Raw genomic sequence first — 17,660 nt, forward strand, 5'->3', positions numbered from 1 at the left:
TATATAATTTTTGCTAGACATCTAATTTATATTATATTTAAGTATATAGTAAAATCTATGTATTTAGAAAAGTCAAAACAATCTACAATTTGGAACAGAGGAAGTATTATTAATTGTAGAAAAGCTAAAACAACCTGCAATTCGGAACGGAGGGAGTAGTATTAATTATCATTTCTATGTTCCGAATGTCCAATAAACCTACAATGATAATTCCTCAACCTCCTCCTACCTCGATTCTCCACGTGATGGCCGGCGACTGGTCATCTCTTCCTAGCGATATCCTGACTCCTGAGCTACTGAGAGACATCTCTGGTCATGTCTCCTCCGATGCCGACCTCGTTCACACCCACCAGGGCCCAAGGTGTGGAAGCTGAGGATGGAGGAGGTTGAGGAGAGACCTCAGCGACTCCTTTGTGCTCTCGGCGAAAGAGTTCCCGGCCGGTGATCAAGAAGAACTGCACCTACCACATGACTGACCTAGCCAGTTTCTCAGGGTGGTTTTGTCACAATAGTGAAGTTGAGCCGACCTAGCCAGTTTCTCAGGGTGGTTTTGTCACAATAGCGAAGTTGAGCCGACCTAGCTAGTTTCTCAGGGTGGATGAGAGTCAATTAATGTCATGATATGATGGTTTTTTAGATAAAGGATAAAATTTGGCCTACTATATCCACATGGTGGATATATACAGCCAGTAATGATGAGTTTAAGTAATATTTGATACACAACCGCAAAGTGCAGTTTGGTTGCCCCTGTTAGCACTTCAAAGTATAATTTTCATTTAGTTTAACAATAGGTTGAACCATTTGTGAAAATATCTAATCACTCCCTATTTACACACAAAATCGAAATGTACAATCAAAATAGGTGCTACTTTGTACATAAAGAATGTGGAGGTGACATCAACACTAATGTCCAGTACTCCATTATAAGCATTTGCTCTCTTCAATTGCATGTTTCCTCTACCCTTACTCTTCAGAGTCCTTTCCCAATGTTCGCCACCAATGGTACACTGAGTGACACCTTATTGTGAGAAAACAGGCTCAAACATAACTCTGGAAATATGTCTATCCATCATATGTGGTGGGCAATGAGTAGCATAGTAACAGCTTTTCACGATAGTCAAAAACGTTTGTCTGGTCTTGCTGTTAATGGTTTTCTCACCGGATCTCAGAATACATTGAGCAAATTCTTGCATATACAACTCTAATTCATCATCAACACGGCATATTACTTCTTCATTCTTCTTGGGATCCTATAAAGTCATACATCATTAGTCCAGTATGTTTGCATGACAAACTGAAAATAAAAAAGTAGTCTTTGAAAAAACGTAAAATAAATTTACACGATGTAAGTGATGGTTGCATATTGGATATATATTCACTTTATATTTTATTTGCCAAGAAATTTGTTGTTTCTACATGGACCAAGTACAAAAGGTTAAACTGAAAATACGCTTTAATAATCCTAAAAACTATTGCAAAATAATTTTTTTGTTTACTAGTATGGCTAAGGCAGATATGGCAAATTTATTGGTAAGCAATTGTCTCTCACATGATATCAAATATAAGCAGTTTAGGACATTGACATAGTCTAAAAATTGAAACTTTAACCACTAACTTATTTAAAACTATATTATTTTAAATATTTTGACATTACTTTTTCGTGATTGTTTAGGTCTGAACTCTGAAGCACCATGCAAAGTTCATGAAAATGCAGTTGCACTATGCAAAATTAGAGCAGCATTTTGGGTCTTCTTCAAGAGAGTTAAGGTACCCCATACTAAGCAACGGTTAGCTTGCCAGGTTCATTTTATTGAAAACTAAGAATTGTAGAAAACATCATTAATATAGGGTTACCTGAGATAGCAACATCTTGTGGTGAAGACTGTCACATATGGATCTTGTGAGTTGAACAATCCGATCAACATTCTTGTTGTTTATCAATGATACAGCCTCATTAATGCGTCCACCACAAATTTCAATTATTTGAACCAAAAGCAAACATGTTTGTTTATCATGAACCATGCATGACCCCTTCATAGTACTGGGTTCATCATTACATATATTGTCTTCTGTGTTCATCTTCTCCCTTATCCATTCAATCCACTAGAAGTTCAGAGAATTGTATTAGGATGACTGTTGAAAAAAATGATGTGGTTACTATAATAAGTGCAAGTTTCTATTTAACCTACAGCTGATCTCAAGAGGCTGCGGATGTACTCCGGTCCTTCGTGGATTGTTTGTGCTTCTTGTGCTAATAAATCATTAAGTTGCACAAGTGCCTTCACAAGAATAGCATAATTTCCATTTGCGTTAAGCCTGGATGTACCATTTATCTCACATCATCAGTTAGTATAAGTAGTAAGAAGAAGATATCACTCGAAGTTAAATTTTGCCACCAGCCGAGCTAATTAAGTTCAACCATTCACTACATTATGCAATGGAGAAATTTAATAATAATTTACTACTGAATCAGAGTTTGATTCTCCAGAAAACACTTCTAATGTTGTACCTCATTTTAGAGTATACAAAAGATTTTTAATCACATACTGCAGTCTACAAACCAAAGTGTATACCGTAATTCTTAAACAACAAGCATACGTATGTTTATGGTTTTCGTCATGTGTTAGTGGAACCATCTATTCAATTATGCACCATATTGTTTTCAATTTTTCTTGCTCTGAGAAGACGCATCAAGTTATCATTCTGGTGCATGCCATTGATCACTCAGATGCATATAAAAGATAAGCGAGATAACTCACCATGATACATCCCTTGTTTCATCTGGACAATGGAGGAAACGTTCCAAGCTTTCTCTGAATGATAAATTGCTCTGAAGATGTGTAGAAATGGTGTTGGCAAGTATTGCCACTCTAGCCCATGCAAGTCTCTCGGTGGCACGACTTGGTCCATAAACGCAAGCGGCAGCTAGAAAATAAGCTATCAAAAGATCTTCTTGTGCCACTCCAAAATTCACGAGGCCAAGCTCGATGTACCACCTTGGCATAGTACCAGAAACCTTATCAAGATTGATGTATATTTGACAATATATATATATATATATACTTTTGCTCTAAGTGAAATATTAAAACCATCTTTTTCCATTCTTTTGTACTACTTCCCATTAGAAAAAATATACACATGGAAAAAAGAGATGTCACCATTCTCTTGCGTATACATACTTTTGCAGATTTTTCCACTCAAGCTGATGTAGAACCTGGATATAATTGAAGTCCTTTCTTGCCAACTCAAGATATACATTGTTATTCACAAGAGGCATCCTGACAAAAGTGGCCATCACATAAAGAGGTAATGTAATCTTTACTTGCATGAAGAATATGTAGCATAGTAGTTATGGACCAAATTATTTGGATATGATATACAGTAGTGAAAGTTACCTGTAGAGCGTCTTTCCAATCCAGACATCATCGTCACCGCCATATTGATCTAGATAGCTTCTTGCCTCTACGCGTGGCAAGCTTGCATACCAAGGAAAGTCTAGTGTATATTGTACCTGTTTATCAGATTCAGCATTTTTGTTGGTATATATAGAAGAAAAAATGTTGCAACAAGACAAATATCTTTTTAGAAACTATGTGATGACACAAAGACATAACAAGAGGATGCCAACATATATATGCTGACTAATGCATGCTGATGTGTGTTATTACAATCACTACCAGTCACTCAAAATTATTTCTCTGTAAAAAAAAACTGTTTAGAACATATGTTTTTTTTAAAAAAAACTTAAACACTAAAGATGCATTAGCGTTTTCTGGAACTTCTGATACTTTATATTTTGGAAAACATGAATAGTACTAGTTGCTAAAAAATATAACAGTATGTTATGTAGAAATAAAATCAATAAGAAAGTCATAAACCAAACAAAAATGAATTAAACTATTTAATAACTTGCACTTATATTCTATTCACTTTGCAATATAAATAGGATCACCCGATGCTACCATGGATTGGAGATTACCTCGCCAGGTAGATCCTTAGAAATAATCCATTTGTCACGAAGCGTTCCTTCGGCTTCTCTTTGCCTAAGAAACTCATAGGAGAAAGTCCCAGCACGGTGCAAAACATCCTCGCCTGGAAAACTTATCTGAGAGGCCCTATTGAGGTTATACATCCCTGTGACTGCTTGAGTTGATTGTCGAGCAAAACAAAAGAACGTCCCATCCTTCTCAAAATTCTTAAATACATCTACAAGCAACAGAACATATGTTAGTGATGCAGGACACCTGACATGCACATCTCGGTAATTTTATATAATTGAGGATAGACACAAAAAAAATCTTCTTGACCCACAAATAAACCCATTGATAGCCTAATAGTTTTTGCCTACGGCATCCGCATTGTCCTCCTTAACACCTCCAACCTCGTGTTGCTAATAGTACAAAGATTCAGCAGCCGTAGTAGTTGAAAAGGAAGATGGGCTTCCTATACCTGGTGAGACACTATATCCATGCAGCCGTAGTAATCTGAAAGCCATAGCTGTATCATCCACATCCTTTACATCAGAGTTCCTAGCCCAGCAAATTCCTTCTTCAGTCCAGTGCCTATAAAATGGAAATATAGATTGAGAAATTAATTAACCATAGAATGTAAAAGAGTTTTCCCGTGCTATATCTTGAAATAAAAAAAGTAAAAATGTTGCAAAGAAAAACCTGTTCACATAGTCCATGCATTGTTCAATCTCCCGCTGGAAGTAACGAGAGATGCCGAGACGTTGTAATCGATCAACTACCCATATGTGCTCAAAAAGATCCACAGGATAAACATTGGGGACTAAAATGGTCAAGACAAACAATTGAAGAGGAGTTACAGAATGCTAAGCAATATTGTGGATAATGGTACATGATTTATGCATAGCCATGGATCTTACCTCCTCCGTTGAATTTCTTGACTATCCTATCAATATAATTGAAGCACTTCCTGTCACCAGTTTGCATAAGAGCATATGCAGTAGCCGAAGGAGAAAACAAGAAGGATCCATCACTTGATTGCAGGTTTAAAAGCTTCGACCAGTCCAGTCCAGGCATTCCTTCAAGGCTATGAAGAATTGTTGTAGGAACTCTATACATCACGTCCTTTGGAATCCTATATTGAAAACAAACATATATTTATTAGAAAGGAAACTTAGAAAACTATCTCAAGGAAACCACCATCATACTGTATACGTTATGGGAGTGCATGCACCTCTTCATCTTGATTTCTCTATTCGTGTATATGCCTTGTAAAGCTTGGTGATCATACGGGAAGTCAACGCCCAAGCCCTTTGCTATTTCAATGAGAGAAGGGAACGCAATCTCGAAGCCAATAGGCATCGACTCTTGGTCTTCCACTGCTAACTTCCGCATGTTCTGATTGAGAAAAGAGAGCCCTGAAAGTAAAGCAGCATGCAATTTAGCAACAATGACACCATTAGTGCCGCGGAAGCCTGCAACTTTTTTTAAGTCGCACTAGGCAGAACTGAAACTTAAGTCCACTCTTCAATACCATATTGAGTTGCATGTGAAATGATCCAATATTCTAAGCTCGTAAAATAATGTAAGCAAAAGATTACTTCTACGACATTTTGTTCACTGTTGTGCACCCGTAATTTTACAGTACCTTTCTTGCATGTTTCAGGCTCAAGAGACCATTTTGTCAGTGTGACGACACATGCAACACTACCGGATACAGTAAGTTTGCCGAGTGCCTCAGGCACTCGGCGAAGGGCCAAATACACTCGGCAAAGTGTTTGCCGAGTGTAACACTCGGCGAACATTACTCGGCAAAGTTTTTCTCGGCAAACAGGTTGTTTGCCGAGTGTCAACCATCGGGCACTCGGCAAAGCCTTTGCCGAGTGCCGCAATACACTCGGCAAAATATGACACACGGTACAAAGGCGTTGACGGGCTATCACGGCGACGGGAGCTTTGCCGAGTGTCTGACGGCCGACACTCGGCGAAGTTTCCATCTTTGCCGAGTGTATTTAGGAAAACACTCGGCAAAGATGCCCGGCCCGCCATTTTTTTATGCCCCCTTTGCCGAGTGTTTCCCTCGATACACTCGGCGAAGTTTCCATCTTTGCCGAGTGTATTTACGAAAACACTCGGCAAAGATGCCCGGCCCGCCATTTTTTTTATGCCCCCTTTGCCGAGTGTTTCCCTAGATACACTCGGCGAAGTTTCCATCTTTGCCGAGTGTATTTAAGAAAACACTCGGCAAAGATGCCCGGCCCGCCATTTTTTATGCCCCCTTTGCCGAGTGCCTCCCCAATGGCACTCGGCAAACAAGCAATTTCGCCAAATTTTTTGACCCCTTTGCCGAGTGTTTGAAGAATACACTCGGCAAACCCGTCTACTACTACAGAAATGTCCTCTTTGCCGAGTGCTAACACTCGGCAAAGTGTCCTAATTCCTGCTACAAAATAGAAATGTTAGGTATAAAGGACCCCTCTCAAAAAACAACCACAGATACACAGGCATATTAATGGCAGCACAAGCATATAAATTGCACCACAGGATTCACAAGCACACAAATAGCATTCATAAGTTCTCGTCTAAATAAGTAATTCACAAGTTTTACATCACAAACACAGAAATGACAAGTCACTGAGGAGGATGAGGAGGACGTGCAGGTGTCCAGTGCCCCCAGGAAGATTCTGCATTGGACGCCGCCGATTGATTCTGCACAAATGTAGGTAAAGAGATTTCATAGTCTAAACAAGTAATTCTAGTGGAAGTAAGTCTAGATTGATTGTAAGGTTGAGATTGACTCACAGGAGTAGCTGCAGGAGGTGGTGGAGGTGGCGGGAAGAGGTTCGGTGGCATAGGTGGTGGAGTTTGACCTAAACTGTGGAACACACTCTGCATGTATTGGAACATCTGCTCCGTCCTCTGCCTTTCAAGCTGCCGATCCGCCTCGATCCTCGCCTCTAGTTCCTCTCGGCGCTTCCGTTCTACCTCCACCTGGGCCTACAATATTTCATCCCAACCACTTATTGTCAAGCAAAAGGTAAGTACAAAATGAATGAAAAATTAAAGAAACACAACTAACCTGCAGAGCCTGCATCTGTAGCTGTGCAGTGGTAGGCCGTGGCCGTATCGCGGGGCTCGAGTCCGTGCTCCTTGCTCGGATCTGGGAGAGAGTGGGAGTACTGGCAGTGTCGATCACGCTATCTCCAATCCAATACCTGCCATGCTTCTTCCCTCCTCCTACCCTCATCACTATTTCAGGATCGATATCCTGAGAGCTCGGATCGAACTCTGGCCCGTGAACCTCCCTCGCCATGGCTGTGTACTCGGTGACGCGGCTGTGGATGCTGGGATGGCTGTACGCCTCGGGCGGGTCCTCCGGGTTGAAGTCGATGTCTGCCGTGGCCTTGCCCTTTTTGAACATAACCCATGCCTTGAACCGGGAGCACTCCTGACCATCATGTGATGAAGTCTGCGGAAAAAATGTAAAATGATTACAAAATATGCAGTATTATGTCTGAGAAAACAGAAATTAATTCACGTACCCATTTTTCCTTGTACTCATCAAGGCTCAGACTGCCTTGATGGTGTGATGCATATGGCATCTGCAGACGCCGCTCCCGGCAGGCATTGTGGTTCTCCAACCACCCAGGCTGCAACCACACGTCCACCATTTTTTCCCAGCACCGGGTAAAGGATCGGCACCACCACGGAGGCACCTATATGAAGTGTATGACATATAAATAACGGAATTAAGCGTAATTAATCTCTCAAATAGTAAATATAGTCTTTATGTACGTACCGCCATGAATTCTTCCTTGGTCAGGTTCATTGTCCTGGCCTCTTCTTTTTTGATCCTCATCCTTTTGTATTCAGCATAAAAGTCGATGATGGCCTGAACGCGCGCCTCGTAGTGCATGTCCTTAACAAGCTTCTTAGCGGCTTGTTCAATCACGGAGGCCGCCCTAGCCTCGAAGCCCTCCTGACATCTATAAAAGTCCTGCGTATAGACGGCAAGCATACAATTATTATATCAAGAATGTATTAAGCAATGTAGTGCTGCGAAGACTTACCCACAGCTCGGCCTTCACCCGCTCCGCCTTATTCGCAAACTGCCTGTGGTCACGATCACCGACGTCGGCGGCAGCGACGTAGTGGTCCCACGTGTAGGCCGGCTCCTCCTGTCCGGCGAAGACCACTAGACCGGGGAAGTGTAGCCTACACAAAAGACCGACGATGCCGTTGACCTTGCGGTTGTGGGCACCCCCACTGAGCTTAGTCCAACTCCTGCACAAGTGATTAATATGTGAGTTTGAACATATCAAAAGTACAGAGAATATGTGAAGAAACTTACTTTGCCCCAGCGGGTTGAATCAGGGGGCGTAAATGATCAGGGATGGGTCGCCTCGGGAGGGACGAGGGACCTCGCAACCAAATCTTGGACTGCTCCTCCCCTCCCTCCTCCCCTGCCTCCTCCCCCTCCTCCCTCTGCTGCTCCTGCTCCTCCTGTACCTCCGCCTCGTCACTAGAGGCGTGCGCGGAGGGTACCTCCTCCTCCTCCTCCTCCGACGACGACGAAGGCACAGGCGACGGGGCTCTCACCCCTTTACCCTTTCCTCGACCCCTGCCCCGACCCCTGCCTCTAGCCAAGACCTGTGCCCCCACCGCTTCCTCCACGGGTGCGTCACCCCTGCCTCCACCCCTCCCTCGACGCCTTCCTCGACCTCTCAATGCGTCTGACCGTGTACCTGACCCGGAAGCTGCAGCTTTTAATTTTTCGTAAAGCGCAGCAATCTTCCTCGTACCGCCCACCATTGTTCAATCACCTGCATTTGCCAAGAGTAAACCAATCAGCACATATATAAATAAAACATAATTTCAAAAATAACATGGTATGACAAATAATAAATAAATTGCCACGATCCATACATGTCTTAGAAATAATCGTCATGATCGGGATTAGCTGGATCATAAGTCTCATCGTCACTGTCACGCGTGTCAAACAAATCATTCTCGTGCTCCGAAGTTTCAGCGTCATCATCAATGTCCTGTCCTAACTGTAACCGCTGAAGTAATTCTAACTCCTTCATATTATGAACCTCCTCTCCAGCGTCATCGTCAACAACCCTTTCATTGTCTACTTCCATTGCGAAAGCGTCGGTTAAATCAATCTCAAAAATCCCTTCGAGCCCATCTTCTTGGAAAAAATCTCCGTCATATGTGTTGGGGTTAATGTTATAATCTTCATTATTTGGTACAGGTAGTTTACCGTGTGGCGATACCTTGTACACAACATCCCAACCCTTCAGACGATCGTCAGTTTGGCACGGGTATGACAAATAATAAACTTGCGTGGCCTGTTGAGCCACAATATAGACATCGTCTCCTTGCAAGACGGATGATTGCCGAATTTCGACTAACCCAAGATTAGGTGCCCGTCTCACGACTGATGGATCAAACCAATGGCATTTGAATATGACTGGATTAATAACTTTGCAACCATGAAAAGTTAGTTCGTATATTTCTTCAATTCTTCCGTAGTACTCGACATCATCAGAGCCTAGCGTGAATACTCCGGTATTTGTCGTTCTTCGATTGGGCCGACTCTGCTCATGGCTTGTTGTGTGAAAACGATAACCATTTACGTCGTAACCGGTAAAAGATCTGACCCTGTAGGCACAGCCATCGGCAACCTGTCTAACCTCAACATTTATAGACGAATCGGTTTGAGCCTGCAAGTTGAAGTAGGGTGGTTCGTTATATTATTCGCATGTACGGCAAACTTGGAACGTGGTAATCATGAACGAGCGAAATTGGATTGTACCTTATATTTGAACCAAGAAATAAAATCGGGCATTCCATTACCCGCACCCTTTTGAAGAAGGGTCTCGGCTTCGTGCGGGGTAGGTTCCCTTGAATTACGCCAGAATTTACGATGAAATTCCCTGTACCAACGAGAAACATGAGAGTTGATCGCAGAATAGTGATTAATTGAGAACAAACTAGTTTGTTGACAACTTACAGTATGTACGGCTCCACCTCGACAAGGTTGGTCAATACATACAGCATGATAGTGCGCCACTCTTTATGTTTCAATTTCTTCCGTGTCGCACCACTTGCACTTCCAAGTTGTCCTCGAAAAAGGCTAAGGCTCGATTCAACTTCTGAGTCATTATAACGAGCGGGTGGATTATGCACGCTAGGAAGGTTGTCAGCATAGTATTTGGTTGTGAAGTTTGACACCTCCTCCAGAATGTATGCCTCTGCAATGGATGCTTCAATTTTGCATTTATTTTTACATTTAGTTCGAAGAACCTTTTGACATCTCTCAATTGAATAGCACCAACGACCCTGCACAGGCCCCCCCATTCGTGCTTCATACGGGAGGTGCAAAATCATGTGCTGCATCGGATTGAAGAAGCCAGGCGGAAAGATCTTCTCCGTCGGGCAGGGGGCGGAACGGGGCCGGAACGGGGGCGGCCGGTGGGCCGCGGCCGTCGGGCAGGGGGCGGCCGGTGGGCCGCGGCCGTCGGGCAGGGGAGCCGGCGCCGGGCGCGCCGGTGGCGGGGAGCCGGGGCCGGGGCGAGGCGGCCGGCGGACCGTCGGGCGGCGCCGGTGGTGGGGAGGCCGACGCCGGGGCCGGGGCGTCGGGATCGGGCGGCACGCGGGGGAGACAGGCGGCCGGCGGGGCGGTGGCGGTGGGCGGCGGGGCGGTGGCGGCGGGGCGGTGGAGGTGGGCGGTGGCGGCCGGCGGTGGCGGTGGCGGGCGGCGCCGGCGACGCGGGAGTCGGGTCGGGCGCGGGGGCCGGCGGACGGGGCTAGAGGCGCGCGGAAATGAATCCACGAGACGCTAAGTCCGGAGATAACTTCGATTCTTTGCCGAGTGCCCGCGATCTGGCACTCGGCAAAGGCTTTGCCGAGTGCCGGATCGCGGGCACTCGGCAAAGAACTAGTGTTTGCCGAGTGCCTAGATCCAGGGCACTCGGCAAAGTTAATTCCGGTTTTTTTATCAACCGAGGCCGAAGGAAGTGGGCCCGTGCAACTTGTTTACCGAGTGCATATAGAAAACACTCGGCAAAATACAAGCCTTTGCCGAGTGCCAGATCGCGGGCACTCGGCAAAGCACTAGTGTTTGCCGAGTGCCTAGATCCAGGGCACTCGGCAAACTTAATTCGGGGGTTTTTTTTATCAACCGAGGCCGAAGAAAGTGGGCCCGTGCAACTTGTTTGCCGAGTGCACATAGAAAACACTCGGCAAAATACAATGTTTGCCGAGTGTTTTATGGTTACACTCGGCAAACGTTACATGAAATAACGTATTTTAGTGGCCTTTTTCAAATATACTTGTTCAAAATCGTGTCAAAATCACTAAAAAATTGTTAAATTAGTTTTCTACCGAAAATATTCCATTATTTCATGCAGTTATAGCTCAAATTCCATTTATATCTAATAAAAATCTATAATTGCATTTAATCAATAAAAAATATCAAATGCATCCGAAAAATTTCCAAAATTTGACATGAACCAACATGTGTTGTATGTTGCCTGTACAAAAAGATTTGAAGGCACTCCTTAATTCATGTGTCACTTGAACACCAAATCTTATTGGCTCCTTTCTAACTTCTATGAATCCCTCCAGGAGATTAGTCGGTTTCTAAGCATGATAGGTCAGAAATTGGGCGAAACGTTCTCAATTTTTTACCACAGCCTACACACAAAATATAATGACATCTTGACAAATCTTGTGATTTTCAGATTTCGTTTGGTTTTTTTACAATTTAACAACCATTGAACCAAAGGTTCGTGGTCGTGTTTTTTAAAAACAATGTTCAAAATTTCTTTTCATTTTCTGGTTGAGACCTCAATTTGGTCTCCATAATATGAATATGATTTTTTCACTGATTTCAATCCATTATTTCAAGTACGTGTAGTTAAAATTTGACTTCAATCAAAAAATTCCTATTAATGCAAACAAAGCATTAAAAATCCCAAACAGACCCGAAAATATACCAAATTTTAATATGCATAACCAAATGTCCTACGTGGGGAGTAGAAAAAGTGTGGAAGGTGTTGGAAGGAATTTTTTTTTGTTTGCCGAGTGCCTCAAGGACGGCACTCGGCAAAGTGTTTCGTTTGCCGAGTGTCCGGCTGAGACACTCGGCGAACGTTTGCGTGTGCCGAGTGTATGCGTCTGGCACTCGGCGAAGTGGACTTTGCCGAGTGTCACCCGTCTAACACTCGGCAAAGGTGTAACGGCCGTCCCACGCTGTTAGTGCACGACGCACGTGCGCCGCACGCGATACCGATTTGCCGAGTGTGTCTTCTTTGCCGAGTGTCGTGGAGTTGTTTGCCGAGTGTCTGATTTTTGGCACTCGGCAAACCTGCTTTTTGCCGAGTGTTTTATGTTCGCCGAGTGTCCCATTTTGTACACTCGGCAAAAAGGCTGTTTGCCGAGTGCCCGAGAAAATGCACTCGGCAAAATTTTTACACTCGGCGAATTTACTGTTTCCGGTAGTGCAAGGGTGTTTATCAAACGGTCATAGGCAGAGAACAAGTCTGAATCGCCCCAGGAGCCATCAGGGAGCTGGTTGTTGAGGATCCACTGGACGGCGGTCGGAAACTGGGGGCCCTCCCCGCCATCCAGCCTTGGTACCAAAGCAACCCAAGCGGTGTCGTATGCTGAGATGCTGATGTCTCCATCATTCATTGATCTGAGCTTCGCCCTAATCTGATCAATGAGTGGTTGAAAGTCTGTCCCGTGAACCTGATGGAAATTGTCATCAACAATTGGCAAATTAGCCAGCAGTTATATATGCACGTGCACCACTGTGTTGCGAATGGCGAATGTGAAATGATCATCTCGAAACAAAAGTACACCACAAAAGAAAGATTTACTTGGTAGCTGTCAAGATCACGTAGCTCCTCAGGCCATCTCATGATTTCAGCATCATTTCCGATGATGGGTGTTCGGGACCCTGCAGGTGAGTTGAAACTTTTTTTTTTTATGAAAGAGTTGAAACTTATTTGCCTTGGAACGCAATGCAAGATCGCATGGCAATCAGGCAGTGCATGTCTGAAATTATTGTAAGTATGAAGATGAAGCTGACAGTAAGAACAACATCAATGGCAAATCAAGTAGCTTTCCCAGTGGCTTACCGTACTGTACTAGAAATTAAGTAAAATTCTGATAACGCTAGTAAGGCTAAGTAAGGCTAAAGCTAATAATGTCCTGTTTGTTTGAGCTTTCTGGCAGTTTCTCAGCGTGAAAAACTAGAAGCTCAAACAAACAACAAACTTTCCATGCAACTTCCGAAAATCCAGAAGCTCGGAAAAGCTGAGTTTATATGGGAAGCTGAAAAGCTCAATTTTCTGAGTTTTTCATTGCTTTTTGAGCCCAGAAAGTTAAACACATCTTCTAAAAGTTAGTGTTGGCTTTTCAGAAAAAAAAAACCACCAGCAAAAGATGCAGCTCAAACAATCAGATCCTAAGGCACATGCTCAAATAAGGCTGACTGATACCTCTGGCAACGGTTGATTCGTTGGTATCCTGCACTTGGGCCCGAACCCTCCACTGGCTGGCGATGTTCACGCCATAGAGCTTTGCTTGGGCCGCTGCATCATCTTTGCTGGCTAAACTCCATTGATCTAATTGAATCGCAAAAGATTAGCCTCATTACAACGCAACAAGAAAGAGGAAGGAACCACAAGCAAATGCATAGCAAAGCTTCCAAGTTGTGTGAAGGAGCGCTGGCTCTGCCAATACGTGCGTAGGGATGGAGCAAGAAAACCAATGCATAAGCTCCGTGGTTTTACATCTCTACATCTTGTTTGTGTCTCTTACTTTGTGGTTGAGATGTAAGAGTTTTTCCACAGAAACACATGAAGCTAAATTCAGAGTCGTCTGAGACTCCTTTAAAACTATGCTGATGAATGCTGAGCTGTCTATATATGCCACTTGTTGGATGTATGAAAGATCACCAAGTCTCATTGATGTGTTCCAACTTCTCTGGTTTTTGTACATTAAACTATCACTACTTAAAAATCAGTGTCCCCTAGAGTTTGGAATAAGGTTCCCTAGTACCTCCCCTGTTGAATAACCAAGGGCTGAAAAAAAAAAGTCCAACTTACTCAAGTGAAAGTGGTAAACTATTGAAAATTTTACAATCTTGTCAAAGAATCATGTACAGAGTTTTCATATATATATTTGACAGCATTCTCAACTTTCAGTAAGGATGTATATATGGATCCCGTATGTGTGGGTTCCAAAAATTACAGATTTCTGGTGAAATAGTTGTGAACTGAATTGACTTTTATGCTACTTTTTTCTATGTTGTAAATTAATTGACTTTTCTATTGCATTTTTTTCATGGATGTACAGATCATTACCTCACACATATCTTCTTTGTTTTAAGAATTTTTGGAAACTTCTAAACAATTTTTCTTGCGAATATTCAAAATTTTAATTCAGTCACTAGAGCATTTGTACCTGAGATATATACACCCGAAAAGAATACATAGGATATGTATGTAAAAAAATCAAGGGGAAAGAAAGTTCCCTTATGATTTCTGCCACGTTCATACTTCGTAAGGAACAATTGGTGACCAGTGAGAATGCATAAAAATGAAGCCAAGGTGGCAAATGCTGTCGGCGGCCTCTCCACTGAAGATTAACAGCCGAGTTTGCTCCTTTTTTCTCAGACTCAGATCATGCAAATAGAGGTAAACATAGCAATGGGCGGCAAGAGCAAATGAAAATATGAAACAAGACATGGTATTACAAATAGATGTTCTTACTTGCCACAACCGTGCGCCACGGTGATCCAGTGCTGGCCAGTGCCCTTGCTGGCAGCTGCATTGGCAAGTAAAGCCCCATGCAAGCTGGTCGGTGAACTTACGTTAAAGAGATGGAAATAAAGTACACAGGTTACTGCTAATCACTGAAACAGAAACGGCAAGGGCCGGGGTTCATCTGCAAGCTAAGTCCTTCTGTCTATGCGTGACCTATATATAGGCCGGGTTGACGCGGGGTACGACCTAAAACGTAACTTCTCAGTTTTTTTCAACCTCAACAATTCAACTGAACAAGATCCTGGAGTTGACTGGTCTTAATGTTTGTGACTTTGTTCTAAGTTTCCAAACACGTGCTGTGAAAAATCTGCACCATTTATTTCAAAACAAAAAAAAATTCTGCATCCGCTGCACACACTGGGTGTAATCCGATCCCTCTGTGTCGTCGCAGCACGTGGAGGGGAAGTTCATCGAGACTGACGGCAACCGAGTGCAGGACACTTCAAAACCGTTGGCCAGCCATGACTCCATGTGTACGACGTGTACTTCTGTGCCACTTTGCCTACCAACATGAGAACCTGAGAAGGTGGGAAGTTCAGACGAGACTTGGACTCTTCGCTCCTGAGAACGTGTGGACCGTGGACCATGCAAACCGGTCCTGGTCCTTCTTGTGGAACAAAGAAGTCGCAGCATGTGATCTAGCGGTCAGTTAAGAAAGACAAATGGTGATGTGACGTATTGTTCTTCGCACTGAATTTGGAAACAAACGAGTGCGGGCGCATACACGCACTGGTCTTTACCTATTATTAAAGCAAATAACGTTTCTGCCTGAATTTTTCATCCGTCGGGCTATTTTTCAAAAAAAAATCCTAACATTTCGTGATATCAACCCGCAGTCCAATTCTGAGTATAGAGGGGCTCGAGTGGAAAAAATAGGAAAACGAGGGATTAAAGCGAAAAGAGTTCCGCTCCCTCATTCCCCTCCCCTCCCTTGGGGGATCGAGATCCGCCGCACTCCGTCCGGCTCCGGTCCCGTCCCTCGGGGGATCTAGATGTCGCCGCTCCGTCCGGCCCTCCACCCAGCTCCCTCGTTCCCCTCCCCTTCCTTCGCCGCCCTCCCTCTGGGGATCTAGCCGCCGCCGCTCCGTCCGGCCCTCCACCCCATGTCCACCGACGACCTCCCGCCATCCTCCGACATCGACGTCATCATCCTCCGTCGACTTCCCGCCGCCGCTCCGTCCGGATCCGGGGCCTGCGGTTGGTTCCCACCTTCGCCCTCCTCCCCATGTCAATCGACGACCTCCCCCCGTCCTCCGACATCGATGCCATCATCCTCCGTCGACATCTCGCCGCCGTTCCATCCAGATCCGGGGCCTGCGGCCGTTTCCCACCTTCGCCCTCCACCCTTGGTCCCGGGGTCGGATGCGCCCGACCCCTTGAGGGTGGAACTCCGCCTCGCCCGACCCTTGGTCCCGGGGTCGGATGCGCCCGACCCCTTGAGGGTGGAACTCCGCCTCGCCCGACCTTGAGTGAAGCTCCGCCTTGCTCGACCGTGAGTCCTGGGGTCGGGAGTGTCCGACCCCTGAGCGGAACATTGGAGTAGTCCGAGGCGAAGTTGAATCCGATGCGTAGTCGAACTCGAACTGGTTGACTTTGAACGTCTCCTCCTCCTCCACTTCTAGGAGGAGGCTCCCGCCCGTCGAGAATGGCCACGGCAGCGCAGGTCTTGCAAATGAAAATTCTTGTTTAAAGTTCAAAAATGGTACGAACGAACGTATAATAACGTGATAGCAAGTAATGACCCGTAGCAACGCACGGGCATTTCTGCTAGTACAATTAAAGATAGCACCTTCCTTCTACTAGCCCCACGGTAGACCTGAGGCAAGTGGTCTAGCGTAGGGCTAGGGGCTGCTATTAGCGCCAAGTGATGGGAGTTTCCTCGAGAAGGCGCTTATAAGCGGGGCCTGCCTGCTTAAAAAAAGCTCTCTCATTCAAGAAGTCCAAATAAGGAGAATGGGCTGGGGAATCTCAAGAAGCCCAAATAAGGAGAATGGGCTGGGGAATTTGAGGTCCTCGGAAGGCAAGGTAAATATTGCGCCTGCCTGGCGGGACCCACAGGGCCACACGTGGCAGGAGTAGGTTGCGCCCGGAAGGTCTCCCGGGGAGCCCCCGGGAGGGTTCACTTCGAGGCGAAGCAAGTGGTGGCGTACTCAGGAGCAAGAGGGCACGACAGTCGAGGCAAGCTGTCAACTGCTTGTCTCATCCCTGTAAAAACACCATCATTACGGTCGATGGAACACATGTAGCCCCCCAAGGATTGGCGGCCTCACACATCCCGTTCAACAGGCGGCAGACGCCGTCCTCACGCTGAGAGTGCTCACCTGGTTCCCGCCTGTTCGTTACTTAGAGGGTAGGCCCCACTATAACCTCGGGAAACAGCGACGGCCTCCCGGGAAGAGACCGGGAGCCAGATTCAACACCCTTTTCCCTGGGAGGTAGGCCCAGGTTAAAAAGCTCAAAGGTTACCATGATGAGATGGTAAAAAAACAAGATTGGCATAAAGCTCGAAGGTTACCATGATGAGATGGTAAAAAAAAACAAGATTGACATACAATGGACCTGGTCAGAGCACCCCAAAGACCATGCACGTCAAGGCAAGGGGCGCCAGAACAAGTGGGCAATGTGTCAGGAGAACTGTAGCTAGGCATTCACACGACTAGAAGAAGGGAAAAGATTGTGGCACAAGGCTTGCCCCAATCAACCCTCCCATGGGCTTGGCCTATAAAAGGGCCAGCTCTTGTACAAACAGAGAGACAACTCTAAGCAAAAGAACACACAACGCGTATGGTGTTACGCTTCCGAGTGACCTGAACGTGTCTAAAATCTCTCTTAGTAAAATCATACACTG

General features: G+C 44.9%; 1 protein-coding gene across 1 annotated transcript; it reads right to left on the bottom strand.

Annotated features, from left to right (window-relative positions):
- Positions 1-302: 302 nt before the first annotated feature.
- LOC117837121 (ent-copalyl diphosphate synthase 2, chloroplastic) lies at positions 303-14,928 on the bottom strand. Its single transcript, XM_034716709.2, has 16 exons — positions 14,759-14,928; positions 13,484-13,609; positions 12,860-12,939; positions 12,468-12,728; positions 5,617-5,704; positions 5,203-5,386; positions 4,889-5,103; positions 4,671-4,791; positions 4,450-4,562; positions 3,980-4,206; positions 3,396-3,511; positions 3,180-3,278; positions 2,760-2,996; positions 2,190-2,316; positions 1,855-2,103; positions 303-1,250 (listed from the first exon to the last, which is right to left on the bottom strand). Exons 1-16 carry the CDS (start codon positions 14,835-14,837, stop codon positions 1,020-1,022), a joined length of 2,553 nt encoding a protein of 850 aa, XP_034572600.1. The 5' UTR covers positions 14,838-14,928; the 3' UTR covers positions 303-1,019.
- Positions 14,929-17,660: the final 2,732 nt, after the last annotated feature.

This window comes from Setaria viridis, chromosome 9, assembly GCF_005286985.2.
Source record: "Setaria viridis chromosome 9, Setaria_viridis_v4.0, whole genome shotgun sequence".
Lineage (NCBI taxonomy): Eukaryota > Viridiplantae > Streptophyta > Magnoliopsida > Poales > Poaceae > Setaria > Setaria viridis.